A 14,950-nucleotide genomic window follows, 5' to 3' on the forward strand; every position below is an offset into this window, starting at 1 on the left:
ATGGAGCATATCGAAGACGCGCAGTTCGATGGGATAGACCCCAACGCATCGCCGTACGAGAGTGTCGGAAGTAACACGACACCAGATACGGAATTCTCTCCTCCCGGTAGCCCATTCCCGAAAGTTGCCGCCTCTAAAAATTGCCGGTTGCTAGCGAGACAGAAGCTAGCTCAGCTAAGTCTCGAGGAGAAGGTATATGATCAGAGAAATTCGACGCCGTCATATGCTAATTCGTCAAGGTATCGCTACTTACTGCTGCGGACTTCTGGCGAACAAAGTCGATACCGTCCAAAGGCATTCCAGCCATCAAGACAAGTGATGGCCCTAATGGCGCTCGGGGCGGCATCTTTGTTGGGGGCACCAAAGTTAGTCAAAGATCTCGATGTTGTAAGACCTTATTAATAATCTTTCTTGCGTAGGCAGCCTTGTTCCCGTGCGGTATCTCGCTTGCGGCTACGTGGAACAAAGATCTGGTATACACAGTTGGTCAACACCTAGCCGATGAGGTCAGGGCCAGGTCTGCCAATGTGCTCCTCGCCCCCACAGTCTGCATGCATCGTCATCCTCTTGGTGGCCGAAATTTTGAATCTTTCTCGGAAGATCCACTCCTCACCGGCAAGCTCGCCTCTAGGTATATACAGGGGTTGCAGTCTAAAGGGGTTGCCGCGACCATTAAGCGTTCGCTACCACCTACCCGCTAGCATTCGGAACTTCAACTGATAGTCGGACAGATTTCGTAGCAAATGAACAGGAAACTCACCGGCTTACCATCGATTCGGTGATGATGGAGCGTCCGTTGAGAGAGCTGTATCTTCGACCGTTCGAGATAGCCGTACGAGAAGCGAACCCCTGGGCCGTCATGTCTGCGTATAATCTGGTCAACGGAACCCATGCCGACATGAACAACCATACGCTTAAGGATATACTACGAGGAGAATGGGGCTATGACGGGTAAGTCTAATCTCTATCCGGGTCAAGATCGATGGCTGATATTTGGGATTCTTAGAACTGTCATGTCCGACTGGGGCGGCGTTAATTCGACTGTCGAGTCGATAAAGGCAGGGTGTGATATAGAGTTCCCCTTTTCGTCTAAGTGGCGCTTCGACAAGGTCCTGAAAGCCATCGATGACGGTCAACTTACGATTGACGATATAAATATCGCCGCAGAAAACGTCTTAACCCTTGTCGAACGCACCAAGGGGGATGATATGTCGGTAGAAGAAGCCGAGCGTGAAGACGACAGAGAAGAGACGAGGATGTTGATTCGTGAAGCGGGAGCTGAGGGTCTAACTTTGTTAAAGAACGAGGGGCAGGTTCTACCGCTCAACCCTAGAACCACCAAGGTCGCGGTCATCGGCCCGAATGCCAACCGGGCCATTGCCGGCGGTGGAGGTAGCGCCAGTCTTAACCCTTATTACAACACACTTCCGCTCGATAGCATTATAGCAGCGGCACAGCAGGAAGTTGTATATGCTCAAGGATGTCACATTCATAAGTGGCTTCCGGTCGCTTCGCCTTTCTGTACCGACAAGTCGGGCGAGCCGGGTGTGACTCTGGATTGGTTTAGCGGAGATCAGTTCCAGGGCAACGTAATCGTCACACAGAGAAGGACGAATACCGACCTCTTCCTATGGGACTCCGCACCACTTGCCCAGCTCGGTCCCGAATGGTCAGCCATAGCAACGACTTACATAACGCCGACGACTACCGGAAAGCACACGATCAGTTTCATGAGTGTCGGTCCCGGAAGGCTGTACGTGAACGGAAAGTTGGCTCTCGACCTCTGGAATTGGACGGAAGAAGGCGAAGCGATGTTTGACGGCTCTATCGATTATATGGTCGACATTAATATGCAAGCTGGAAGACCAGTGCAGCTGCGAGTGGAGATGACGAATGAGCTTCGACCAATCGCCAAGCAGAAGATTTTCAACATGACACATAAATATGGAGGTTGCCGCCTCGGCTTCAAGGAGGAAGATCAGGTCGACTATCTTCAGCAAGCCGTAGACGCAGCAAGAGAAGCAGACGTCGCCGTCGTTATTGTCGGACTCGATGCCGAGTGGGAATCCGAGGGATACGACCGAAAGACGATGGACCTTCCTTCCGACGGAAGCCAAGATCGGTTGATCGAGGCCATCGTAAAGGCTAATCCGCGTACCGTTGTAGTCAACCAATCCGGTTCGCCGGTAACCATGCCTTGGGCGGACCAAGTACCGGCCATTATTCAGGCTTGGTATCAAGGTCAAGAAGCTGGGAATGCGTTAGCTGACGTCTTATTCGGCCGACGGAACCCCAGTGGTAAACTTCCGGTAAGTTATGCAGTCCCGGTAACCCATCGATCTTGTCGATTAATTATAATAGACAACTTTCCCTCGGCGGCTCGAAGACACTCCCGCGTACCACAACTGGCCCGGCGAGAACTCACGTGTTATGTACGGTGAAGGCTTATACATCGGATACAGGCACTACGATCGGACGAGCATCGCACCCCTGTTCCCGTTCGGTCACGGCCTCTCATACACGACGTTCGAGTATGGCCGACCGTCCCTTAGTCGGAGGACACTGACGGAGTCGGCGCCAATCCACCTAATCATGGCGGTCACTAACACCGGAAGGGTAGCCGGCTCAGAGACGGTCCAGATATACGTTAGAGACGACAAGTCGAGGCTACCTCGCCCCGAGAAAGAATTGGTGGCGTTTGAGAAGGTATCGCTCCAGCCGGAAGAAACTAAGCATATCATCATCCCGTTGGATAAGTACGCAGTTGGATACTATGATGACTCAGTTCCGGCATGGATCGCGGAGGAGGGCACATTTAAAGTGCTGATAGGGGCGTCGGCGACTGATATCAGGTGAGCATCCCCCCACCCCTCGCTTAGCGATCTTCCCCTACGACCTACCTATCTCGTTGACCCTTATTGACAATCACTAACCGGTTTAATCTATAGACATTCGATTCCGTTTGACGTCAAAGAATCATTCACTTGGACATTTTAGTTCTATGCCCTCTTTAGGCATCAACAAACCTCGCCACTCGGCCTATTCCGGTTTATATGTAGGTAGTTAACTTATTTTGGTTCACTCTTTACGCGCGCAGCAAGGGCGCTATGATGCAGCGCATACGGATCTTTGCTGGATAACTTTGATATCCATATACGGCGATTGGGCATGGGCATAATGGCGTATTCCCTTGACTTTACGAGATTCCCGCCTGGAGTTGCTCTTATCAGAAGAGCGCTCCCAGGCATGCTGACACGAGAGATATCGGATTATTATACTGGTACACTCTTTAACCACGAAGGTTATAAATCGAACAAGTAGTTGTACACGAATATACTTGCTTCTCTATGGAGAGAATATCGAGTTTTAATTTCTTGTCGCTTAGCTAAGCTTAGTATATCGTATATTGTAGCCTTCGTTAAACGCCTCCGGGTTATGGTGCCGTAGATATTGCCACATAGGTACCTTTCATATATTGGAAGAGAGCATATATCTCCCAAGGTTATACATAGGGATAACAGCATATTTAATACTATTTCCGTGTTGGGGCTAACATGTCTTTAAACGGTATCCGGGCTAGATTTAGATCTGGATCGTGCGAAGAAAAAGGGGGGTGCCCGGGCATGGGCGCAGCAGCTGGCAGACCCCACAGAAAAAATAAAGTTATAGCGTATCATTTTAACGTAGCACCAAGGGTCCATCTTTCCACTACCGTTTGGCGACGCTTAAACGCTCCACGTTCTTAGAGACGTTAATACCTTATTACATACTTTTCTAGAATTACATACTTTCTAGCATCTAGCAGTCTACAAGTCTAGAACAGGGCCTAAATTCGCCCTTGATTAATATTATTATTATTTACCTACCTACCTTCGAAAGATCTAGCTTGGAAATTCATACGGAATACGGATTATTAAAAGAGCTAACAAGCTGTGATCCCCACGGACCAGTATACAGCTTACGTACCCGCCTATGGCTACCAATGTCGATCGCAATGGCGCCGCCTTATAGCAACGGCTACGGCTACGGCTACCCGTCGTCTTCCCTGCCTACATCTTCCTCCTATGATTACGACTACAGGAATAATAACGAGCCCCAATCCATCTGCGACGAGATACTCGCTTGTTTCGGAGTTATGCTGGGCCAACTCTGGGGATACATAAACGGACGGGGTCGACAAGTAGCTTGGAGCTGGGCTATGAAGGCAGCGCATCAAATCAGGAAGAATATGACGAGGCAACGACTCTTGAGCTTCCCACATCTACTCGTGGCTCTCTGGATACTCGTCTTGCTGTGGGGGGAACGCTGGATATTCGCAAGTCGGATACGGAGTTGCGACTGGGATCATTGGGAAGATTGGGTAAGTTGGAGATATCGAGAAGCTCCAAGGGCTCTTCATATTGGTCCAGAGGCGCAAAGCACAAAGCAAAATCGTTAACACATTACAATATTATAGCCAGCTGGAGTAACTCCGCATCGATTAATATTCGTCGCCGATCCCCAGATTATCGATCCTCACTCCTACCCCGGTCGCCCGTGGCCCCTCAACCCTCTCACCATGACCATAACCGATAATTACATGCGGCAATCATATATACAATTACAAAATCAATTACATCCAGACACTGTCATCTTTCTGGGAGACCTTTTTGACGGTGGAAGAGAGTGGAAGACGAGAATTGGGAACTTCGAAGACCCGGAATGGGCAAAAGAGCACAGACCGGCCGAAGAGAGAAAATATTTGAAGGAATGGCATAGAAAATATGGCGATGATTACTGGCTTCGAGAGTACGCGAGGTTCGGCAACATATTCTACGACAACTGGAATCTGGGCGGTGTTTTCCCCGGGCCGGGACAGCGGGGACGGAAACTCATCTCAAGTTTACCGGGGAATCACGACTTAGGTTTCGGGGCTGAGGTGAAGGTTCCCGCGAGGCATCGATTTATCGCATATTTCGGAGAGACGAACAGGGTTGATGTCATCGGAAACCACACTTTTGTGTCCGTGGACACACTGTCTCTGAGTGCTGGTACCTCGAGCATGAAAGGCCAGGTCGATCTGCAGCCTATTTACGACCCAGTCCAGCAATTCTTGAAAGAAGTTCAGGCAACGAAGCGAAGGGCTGTTCAGAAGGAGTTGCGGTTTTGGAGGGGTGAAGTAGAAGAGCTAGCTTTCGCGCACAAAGTCGAAGATCTCGAAACAGCAGACTATAGCAACTTACCGACCATAGATCCAGGAGAGGGTGCACCCGATCTTCCGACCATCCTCCTGACCCACGTACCTCTATACCGAGACCCAGGAACACCCTGCGGTCCGATGAGAGAGCACTGGCCTCCGGCAAAACCGCCCAAAGACCAGACAGGGCCCGTGATCCCGGATCACCGAAATGCCATTAGCGTCTCGGGTGGTTATCAATACCAGAATGTACTGAATCCGGAAGATTCCGAAAGGCTGGTCAAGAACATCGGCAACATAATACATGCCTTTTCCGGAGATGACCATGATTACTGCGAGGTGGTACACTCGCCGGAGCAGGGAAATGTCCGCGAGATCACGGTCAAGAGTTTCAGCATGGCCATGGGGGTGCCGACGCCGGGTTTCCAGATGGTTTCTATGTATAACCCCATCGACGACAAAGGAAACCCTCTCCCGGGCTCCCCGAAGACTACACTGCAAACTCACCTCTGCCTACTCCCACAACAGCTCTCGACATACATGACGTACGCCGCCCTTGGCGTGTTAACCGTACTAATACTCGTAGCGCGCGCCTTCCTCCTCCCCGTTTTCAATCTCCAGCCGTTCGCCTTAGAACCTGTCCAACACCCGTCATCAGCACTACTCCCGATATTCAAAGCCAAGACCGAAGGTGACGACAGGTTCGCCTCCGACATGACGCCAACTTCGTCAAGGACATCTTCGTCAAAATTCCCCTCGGCCCGCGTGTCGTCCACAAGACCACGCGGCCAATCTATAACCAACGGACTGGGGTCACAACAAGCACGCGCAGCCTCACCCAATACCAAAGCAAAAGCCAATTCGGGTAAATGGGGATGGGGTCAGAATAAGGGTCCTCGCATAGAAATTAGGAAGGATGCTTATTACGACGATAAGGAGCGCAGCAGCGACACGTGGAAGCCGGCGTCGCGGTCGCGAAATACGTTAGGGGTCGTCGGTAGGGAGATATGGACGACAACCTGGCGCGTGGTGTGGATGGCGTTGCTATTTTTCACGTACCTCACGTATAAGGGTTAAGGATGAGTGACGGGATTGTGTTCATACTGTGTGTAATGGCTGCAATACCTACCTACCTAGGCATATGTATAACTCCACGCGTGTCCCCCCCCTTTCATCTTCGTTTAGGTTCTTCTTCTTCTTTTACCCAGTTAGTTAACTATACTTCTTTGGAAAAGAAAATACAAACAAGGATGGGAAGGAGGGAATGCATAGGTAGTAATTAAGGGATAGGAGAGCCAATTTATTTATGGCCAGCGAGCGAGAAAAGGAATTACGAACCCGGCAGGAGGAGGACTTGTTGTTGTTGTTACTAATGGCTACCTAATCAAAGGAGTTCTTCTCTTTCGTAGCGGTACTGCGGGTTGCAAATATGGAAGACCCTAGGTTAAGGGATAAGTAAAGACGAGGATAAATAGGTAGGTAGGTACCTAAGATAGATAGGTAGATATTGTGCCTGTTGGCCGAGCAAGCGTAAGGACCTCAGTAAGTAACAAGAGAGCGAATTGGCGTGCGTTGTTTGGTCCTAGAGCTACAATACCTACCTAAGCTAGCTAGCTAGCTGTTCCCGGGTATTAATACATACCTAGGTATGATGGGATGGCGAGGGGGGAGAGGGGGTGCGTTGTATATTATAATATCAAGGTGTATATACCGTATAGGTACCTATACGGGTATAGCAAGGCAACAAACAACACATGTCTTATTCTTCGTATGTATTTGATGATTGGTGATTGATGATGCTACCGGGGATTGGAATGAATATGTGCTATGTATCGACTGATTAATTAATTATCCCCGGGTTCCGTTTTAATCAGGGGAGTCCATCGGTCATTGGCCCCTCCCTCACGCCCTTATTAAGGAGAGGCTGCTGACTTCAAGAATAGGGGAACCTCACTACCTACCTACCACCTTAGGTACATATAGACGACAGGACATAGGTACTTAAAATTTTACAGTAATTTATTTATTTCCATGCTGATACCTACGATCATGGGCGTGGTGTAGGTACCTAGTAACAACAACAACAAAGCTGAAATTTGACACAAGACTAACCTAGGTACAATACATACATTGACAATCACGTAGTGTGGATCGGACAAGATATTTGTTTGAACATTTCGACTTTTTTCGAATTCGCCAAGCAGCTAGCTAGCTAGCCAACAGATCAACTCGACCACATGTCTATCTATCTATTCAAGCCGTGCTGTGGTACCCGCAAAAACAGTAGTAGCATCTCCCTCGAGGCCACCTACACTACACAGCGGTATACAACGTAACGCGAAGACATCTTGGCCTGTATACAATACGGGCATGTCGAGGAATAAGCCCAAGTTCCTAGACGAGAATAATAATAAAAAAAGGAGGAGAGACCTATGCGGCCCAGAGGCCGTGCACGCCTCGCGCCTTTTTTCGAGGCGGTTGCTAATATATGCCCAACGCGAACCGGTGATTGTTCCCCAAAATGATGCGTCGCCTGATTTGACATGATGCCGCCCGTAGTAACCCGCCAAACCAAAGCCCGCCGTCCCAGAAATCCCAATTGTGAATGATTCCCCAGCAGTCCCAACTCCCGTTGCCGTAAACTCCGCCGCGTTGAACTCCTACGCTTATATATCCGATGTAACACCAAAGAACAGAAAACCCTAAGCCTCTTAGGCGGAGGCCATCATAACCAAGACACGGGCGGTTGCGTACCGACAGACGATGAGAAAGGATCGAGGATCGAGGATCAATAGCTGAAGTCGACATTACCCATACCCATTTGATTTATTATCTTATCCTCTTCCGATTGGCTGTCGTTAGGGTTAGAATCTGTAGTATGTATCGTCTGTACGCTCTCGCTAGTACTAGTAGTCGTCGTCGTTCTAGAGGCTTGTAATTCGTGTTCGGGTGGTGGGACACCGCTATCTGCAAATCCGGTGTCGCGCAACTGTTGGAAACTCCAGCTCGGTTCGAAATCTTTGCTGTTCCACGCGAAGGGAACACGCTCGTACATCTCGTCGATCTGCTCCAGGCTGATCTTGCTCGTCTCGTAAATCATGCCATATACAAAGATGGCGGCAAGCACGCAGAAAGCTCCCCACACGTAGAAGACTTTAGCCCCTAAGGCGGCATAACCGTTTCCTTCTTCCACCATAAAGGGCGTGCCGTAGGCGATGCCAAAATTTAATAACCAATTAGACGCCGTGGAAACCGACATGGACTTTGCGCGAATCTTGAGAGGATATATTTCCGATGTAACGACCCAGGTCACCGGACCCCACGAGGCAGCGTAGAAGAAGACGAATAAGGAGACGAAGACGATGAGAAGTTTGGCTACCAATGAGCTCTGCGAGTCGCTCGCAAGGGTAGAAAATATGGCGATGATGAGTTGGCACACGGCCATGCCTAGCGCACCGACGATGAGTAATTTCCGACGGCCCCAGGTTTCTACGACGAATAATCCGGGGATGGTCGATACGACATTGATGACGTTCATGACGAGGGAGATTAGGAAAGGGTCCGAGACACCGGCGGTAGTGAAAAAAGTAGTTCCGTAATACATGATGAAGTTGATACCGGTGAGTTGCTGCAACATCTGAAGACAGCAGCCAGTTAATGTCCGGCGGCCGAGATGAGGCGTTCCGATAAAAAGGTCACGGTATGAGGCAGTTCCCAGTGCGAGTTCGTATTCGTGGTTCGCTTCGATCTCGGCGAGTTCTTCGACGAGGGCGGGATGTGTTATATCGAGACGGCGAAGACGACTAAGAGCGAGACCAGCGGCATGCTTATTGCCCTGTTTAATGAGGAATCGAGGGGTTTCGGGGAGGACGAGCAGGCCGAGACATAGTACGCAGGCCCAAGTGAGCTGAAGGCCCATGGGGATCCGATACGCGGGTGGACCGGCCATCTTTTGAGTGAGGAGATTGACGATGGATGCCGCCAATAGACCGAACGTTATTGAAAGTTGATATGCGCAAACTAACGTACCACGAATCCATTTCGGGGCCATCTCAGATTGATATAAAGGGACGAGGACAGATACGGATCCGACACCAACACCAGCGAAGAACCTACACGACAGTATTAGCAAGCCCAGAGCCCAGCCGGAAGTGGTAATTAGAAGAGCTTAGAAGAGCCAGATGTGCCAGATGTGAACATACCTGCCCGCTAATAGCATCGGAATAGCATCCGCGCAAACTTGGAATATGACGCCGAAACAAAAGACGCAGACGGAGGCGATGATGGATATTCGACGGCCTATCCAATCACCAAGAGGGGCGGCGATGATGGCACCAGCGACGGTACCGGCACTTAAGATGGCGACGATGATGGAAATTTCAGAAGGGGAAAGGTCATAACTGCCGTCATGATCTCGGTAACCGGTGTTGAATTGACTCCTGAACGAAGTCATCGCAAGAATACCATTTATCGTCCTTTATATAAAAAAGTGGTAAATTAGCACATCGCACTACCTTTATTTTTTTATCTTCTTTTTTCTTTAACGCATTGGAACCCAAACAGATTGAAGCGGAAGGGTCGGGTCGTGATGCTCACCCTGTATCGTATCCGAATAAGAGACCACCGGTCGCTACGAAGAGGCCAACCATAATGGCCGGGGCAGAGGAGCCGGCGACATTATCGGGTTTGTGCCAACCCATGGCTATCGCCATGGTGACGGTGTTTCGACGTCAAACCGGCACTATTGACGATTATTGCGTCGTTCGTGGTTGATGAAATAGGTGAAATAGGTTGTGGGTTGAATTGCGCAGTATCCCATTGATTGAGCAGATACGTTTGGGGATAGGATACTGGATACTATAGACGGGAATCGATAGGATGGATAGTGGCAGAGTGGCAGAGTGGGTAATAATAGAGTGCGAGTTGCAGGGTGGAGAAAAAAAAAAGGGCAGCGAGGGAAAAGGCGGGAGAGAAGAACCAGAGGGACAGAGGGTCAGGATGCAGCAAAGACGCTGTTGGGGGGGGAAGAGAGGACGCTGGACGCTGGGCGCTGGAGAAGCAATGAGAGCACGAGAAACAGCGTGCGAGGGCCCAAGAGGTCGACCCGTTTGATTGGTCTGATTGGTCTTGGGCTAGAGTGGGTGTGCTTAAGCGAGTCCAGAGACGGGGGACGGGGTTGCTATTCAACGACCCCCCTTAGAGGAGATGCTGAACATTGAATTTGGATTTTCATCCTGGTCATCCAGAATTGTATGTACGGTACTATGTAAGTTAGTTTGCTGCATGCTTACCAGTTGACCCGTGCAGCAGAGCGTCTTTGTATTTATTGTAGGTACCTCCTAACATAGTACCTATGTATATGTAGAAGAGTACCTAGATAGGTATGTCCCCAACACCATTCCGGTTAGCCTCTAGCTGGACGTTTCTTGTAAGTCGCTGAGATCTCCGGGCTGGACCAGTTTGCTACTATGTAGGCAGCTAGGATACTAGCCTGGCAACCGACTTCTATCGTACTATGTACGACATCGAGAATACCGCTAGAAGTCTCCTTTCTGCCTCATACAGCTCATACTCGTTGCGGTTCTCGTTCCGCGATGCATAACTATCTATGTGTATGAGGGTTGGTGAGCAAGGACAGGGTGACAAGATGTGACTTGGCGCCGATTCAGTCATAGATTTCCTATCACTAGAAGGGAATAGAGAATCTCTATACTATGTATGTACGCTTAGTCGGCAACGCGAATATTACTGGCTCGCATGGCTATTAATCCGCGGAGCAATGGAGAAGAGAATATGCCACATGCAAGAAGTAACTGGTTCCAGGATCGCCTACGGATCCGTACGGTCTTCCCAGCTTTCAACTTGGCGGGTGGGTTGACAACAAGGGAGCTGAAGCCCTGCATAGAAGCCACGCACGCAGCACGTACGTATTTTGTCGACATGTATTCTGCAAGTAATGACCATGACTTTCGAGTTTGCACTTGCAGCTATCCCATGTTCGGACAGGTAATCTAGACAACCAAACCTCGCCGCCAAGGGGACAAGGGGACAAGACTGTCCTCTAGTGTATTGAAGCCTACCCTGATGGTTCCTAGGCGCCTAGAAATTGTTGGAGCTTGCAATAATATTGTTGCACGCCAATATTTGCAGCCAAGTCCCCAGCTATGCAAGGTAGAAAAATAGACGGCACTCGGGAAGCCGAAGGATTCACACCTGCTACGGCCGACCAGTCGATACCTTGCAAGGAACGCAGATTGGTTTCCCGTTTGGTCCTTGCCTTAACATTTCGTAGAACGAGCGTAATAAATATGGCATCACGTACTATCTCGTTACACCTGAGCAGCCCGAGGGTGAGGTGAGGTAGGCAGGCCAATGAACGGTGTCTTCAACCCGGGGATCCCCTAATCCATATTCTGGGCTGCAGAACTTGTCTTAGTTTGAGGGTAACACGGCATGAAAGCGACGAGCTGGAAGACGTAAGTAGGGGTGATCAGACTAAGAAAAGAAAAGAAAAAAAAACTAATAATAAGCGGTGCATACTTGCAATTGCCTAGTCATCATAGGGTAATGTTAGATGAATTATCGAAATGGCGGTGATTCCAACGTTGCTCCATTAGGACTAGAGGGAGGGCCTAGGTCGATGACCAGCGGTCGACGTGATGGGATTAGTTACTTACTATGTAGGTAGATGGAATTAGATGCCTCAATGGTGGCCCAGAGGGTCCTTGGCTTTGCTTGGACGACGAGTCGCGAGTCGTGCTCGAATTACTGTTCAGCCTTGAAAGAGGCTAAGCTGGACTGTTGTTGGTGCGGAATAAAAAGTTCCAGCCAGCAGTTAGGCGTGGATCACAAGAGGCCTTTGCGGGGAAGACCAGAAATGATTGCTACTAGACCCCCCAGGGACTCCACGATGTGACGATGCCCCCATGATTCCCACGAAGAAGCAATAGCGGCGCAGGCGTGGAGACTCCACGCGAGTCCGGTGCCAAGATGATTCCTTTTTTGGATGCCTACTCCCTGCTTTATCATTTTAGTTTTGTACGACGGATGTTTTCTGTTTTCTTCCTTTTTTTTTTCTTTTTTATTCCTTCCGTCTAGGAGATTTTCGATTATGTTTATCCCGATCAACAGTGCTGCTAGATTAATTCCATGCATATGAAAATTCTTGGAAGAGCAACTATCACCTTCCCAAGTAATTAGTGCAAAATCAGAGTACAAAGTTAAAATGTATATGAGAAGCCGCATTCTTATGGGATAGTACTTGGATGTTTGTACTTAACTACCCTTACTCTAGCGGTTTAGTCAAGATTTGGAATACACTATCCAACCCGCCTTCTACATCCAATGTGGATCCAATTGAAGGTACATGCGGTGTATACCTGAGTACATGTACCTTACCGACTATGGGGGGGTTTAAGGAACGGTATATATACCGTATATATATTATTTAAAAAATTAAACCGCTTTAATTCGTGAAAGGAAAAATTTTAATTAATATTTTTAAACGTTAAACTTAATTAAACAATTTAAAAAAGTATAAACGTATTAAAATAAAAACCGTTAAATTAAATTAAACCGTTTATATAATAAAACCGTTTAAATTAAATTAAATCGTATTATTATAATTTAAAAGTTTAAACGGTTTAAAATTTTAAACGGTTTATATAATATATAAACATATATAATAAAAAAAAAATATATAATATTATATTAATTATATAATGTTATATTTTTATTTTTTATTTATTATATATTAATTTTTATTTATATGTTATAATTATTATTATAAAATTTAAATTATAAAATTTAATTATTTTAATTAATTAAATTATAAACATTATTTAAATAAATTAATAAATATAAGTAATCACGTTATACGCGTACGTACATGGTATTTTTAATGTAATATATATATATTTAATAAAATAAATACGTATTTATATATATTATATATAAAATTATATATAAAGTTATATATTAAATAAATTTAATTAAATAAATTTAATTAATTTAATTTAATTAATTAAACTTAATTAATTAAACTTAATTAAATTTAATTATTATAAAATATTAAATTATACGTATAATATTAAATTATATATATACGGTTTATTTAATTAAACGGTTTAAATTTTTAAACGGTTTAATTTTTTAAACGGTTTATTTTAATTAAACGGTATTTATACGGTTTATTTTAATTAAACGATATTTATACGGTTTATTTTAATTAAACGGTATAAATATAACTTAAATTTATATACGTTTTAAAAAATTAACACGTGTAATAAAAAAACCGTATATATATTATTTAATTAAATTAATAGTTTAATTAAAAATACGTAAATAAATTTAAACCTTTATTATATTAAACGGTATATGTATAGTTCAAAATATTGAGTTAAATATATACCGTTTAATAAACCCCCCCTAAAACGGTAAGGTAAGTATTAAAATATATACGTACATGCCATCCATCAATTCCATCGCCTCTCCAAAAGAACTTGAGCCGATTCTCCGTCAATCGTTGCCAATTCCTTGTATCAAAGAAAAAAAGCCCTTTTCGACGGGAAATATCGGCATCACGGCCAGCGACATTGTATTTCTCCTGATCCCTAGGGGAATTCTGCAGCTTTCCAGAGTCACTCACTCCCTGCTGCTACCCGCGGGATCTATCATTGATAGATACCTACCCTACATATCGCCATTGAATGAAGCTATGATGAGGTACATATGTGTGTACAGTACAATACAATACCTAGAGATCGGTCATTTCGAATCTATGATAGGTAGTACAACCTACCAGCAAGAATTAATACCTGCTGTAATACTTGACCGAACCAGACGGTGGCCTCGTATGTATCATGAGCGAGAATTGGCGACTTGTAATATATTTTTGATCCTTCTCGCGTTGTCGGGCTGAGTTACGAATTCTGCACAACACCAAATACCTAACCTACCCGGGAATATGGTGCGCCGACGACGAGTCAGTCTTTACAATATACCTATAGGTAGGTAGTATACCTACCTGTATTACACTATTGTACAATACATGTCCTGAGCCTACCTAATTCACCTAAGAGGTCAGTGTCAGTGTCCAAATTGTCCCTGTTATGGACACCTGCTGCTAGGTAGTCATCCAATCGCAAGGCCCCTTTTAAGATCCTCGCCGCACAGGCACATCCTAAATTATAGTATCCCCAATCCTGTAACTACCTAACCTAGGTAGATAGCTGGGCAGTTTTGCCAACATTTGCCCTTCCCCTTGCCGCGAGGTCAAAAGGGCCTGTGCGACCATCGATACCTAAGAGGGTAATAAGGCCTAGGTATTGTATCACACTCACTTCTATGTCACAGCCAGTTTTGCTATCCCTCGGTTCAAGTTGGGCTAGGTAGTTTCTTGTTTGCGCGGATGACTGAAGCAAACGCTCGTACTCGTGAGTAGGTACCTACTTGGGCTTAGGTGGTAGGTAATTCGAAGAAGGGGTTCCCTTTCCTGTAGGCTATCTACCTACCTAAGGTATGAAAGCAGGCTATCTATCAAACCCCGCGAGGAGGGTTGGTTTGCTTCACCCGCGATTCGTTGCTGGGGAGGGCGCTTGTCACGGACAAGCCCGAGCCGCAGTAATGGGATGATGACGAAGACGCCGTCGAGGGCTGACGGCTGACTGGCCAAGCTTACCCGTGTCTTATACGAAAAGTTGACGCTCACGGCCGTAAAATTCGGGTTGGTCATAAGAGAGAGATAAGACTCATCAAAGGAAAATACTTCGTTGG

At 46.7% G+C, this 14,950-nt stretch overlaps 3 protein-coding genes across 3 annotated transcripts; 2 read left to right on the plus strand and 1 right to left on the minus strand.

Annotated features, from left to right (window-relative positions):
• Positions 1–2,997, plus strand: F5Y00DRAFT_250669 (glycoside hydrolase family 3 protein; the record flags this gene model as incomplete). The annotated part of the gene is made up of 7 exons (XM_048009755.1): positions 1–192; positions 240–365; positions 420–678; positions 732–951; positions 1,007–2,309; positions 2,362–2,852; positions 2,949–2,997. 7 exons carry the CDS (start codon positions 1–3, stop codon positions 2,995–2,997), a joined length of 2,640 nt encoding a protein of 879 aa, XP_047869303.1.
• A 667-nt stretch (positions 2,998–3,664) lies between these two features.
• On the plus strand, positions 3,665–6,975 carry F5Y00DRAFT_224565 (uncharacterized protein). The gene is made up of 2 exons (XM_048006015.1): positions 3,665–4,360; positions 4,457–6,975. The coding sequence occupies exons 1-2, from the start codon at positions 3,983–3,985 to the stop codon at positions 6,251–6,253; spliced, it is 2,175 nt and encodes a 724-aa protein (XP_047869304.1). The 5' UTR covers positions 3,665–3,982; the 3' UTR covers positions 6,254–6,975.
• A 312-nt stretch (positions 6,976–7,287) lies between these two features.
• Positions 7,288–9,794, minus strand: F5Y00DRAFT_224566 (hexose transporter). The gene is made up of 2 exons (XM_048006016.1): positions 9,379–9,794; positions 7,288–9,288 (listed from the first exon to the last, which is right to left on the minus strand). The coding sequence occupies exons 1-2, from the start codon at positions 9,627–9,629 to the stop codon at positions 7,965–7,967; spliced, it is 1,575 nt and encodes a 524-aa protein (XP_047869305.1). The 5' UTR covers positions 9,630–9,794; the 3' UTR covers positions 7,288–7,964.
• Positions 9,795–14,950: the final 5,156 nt, after the last annotated feature.

Source organism: Daldinia vernicosa (genome assembly GCF_022497035.1).
Source record: "Daldinia vernicosa strain CBS 139.73 unplaced genomic scaffold F5Y00scaffold_3, whole genome shotgun sequence".
Taxonomy (NCBI): domain Eukaryota; kingdom Fungi; phylum Ascomycota; class Sordariomycetes; order Xylariales; family Hypoxylaceae; genus Daldinia; species Daldinia vernicosa.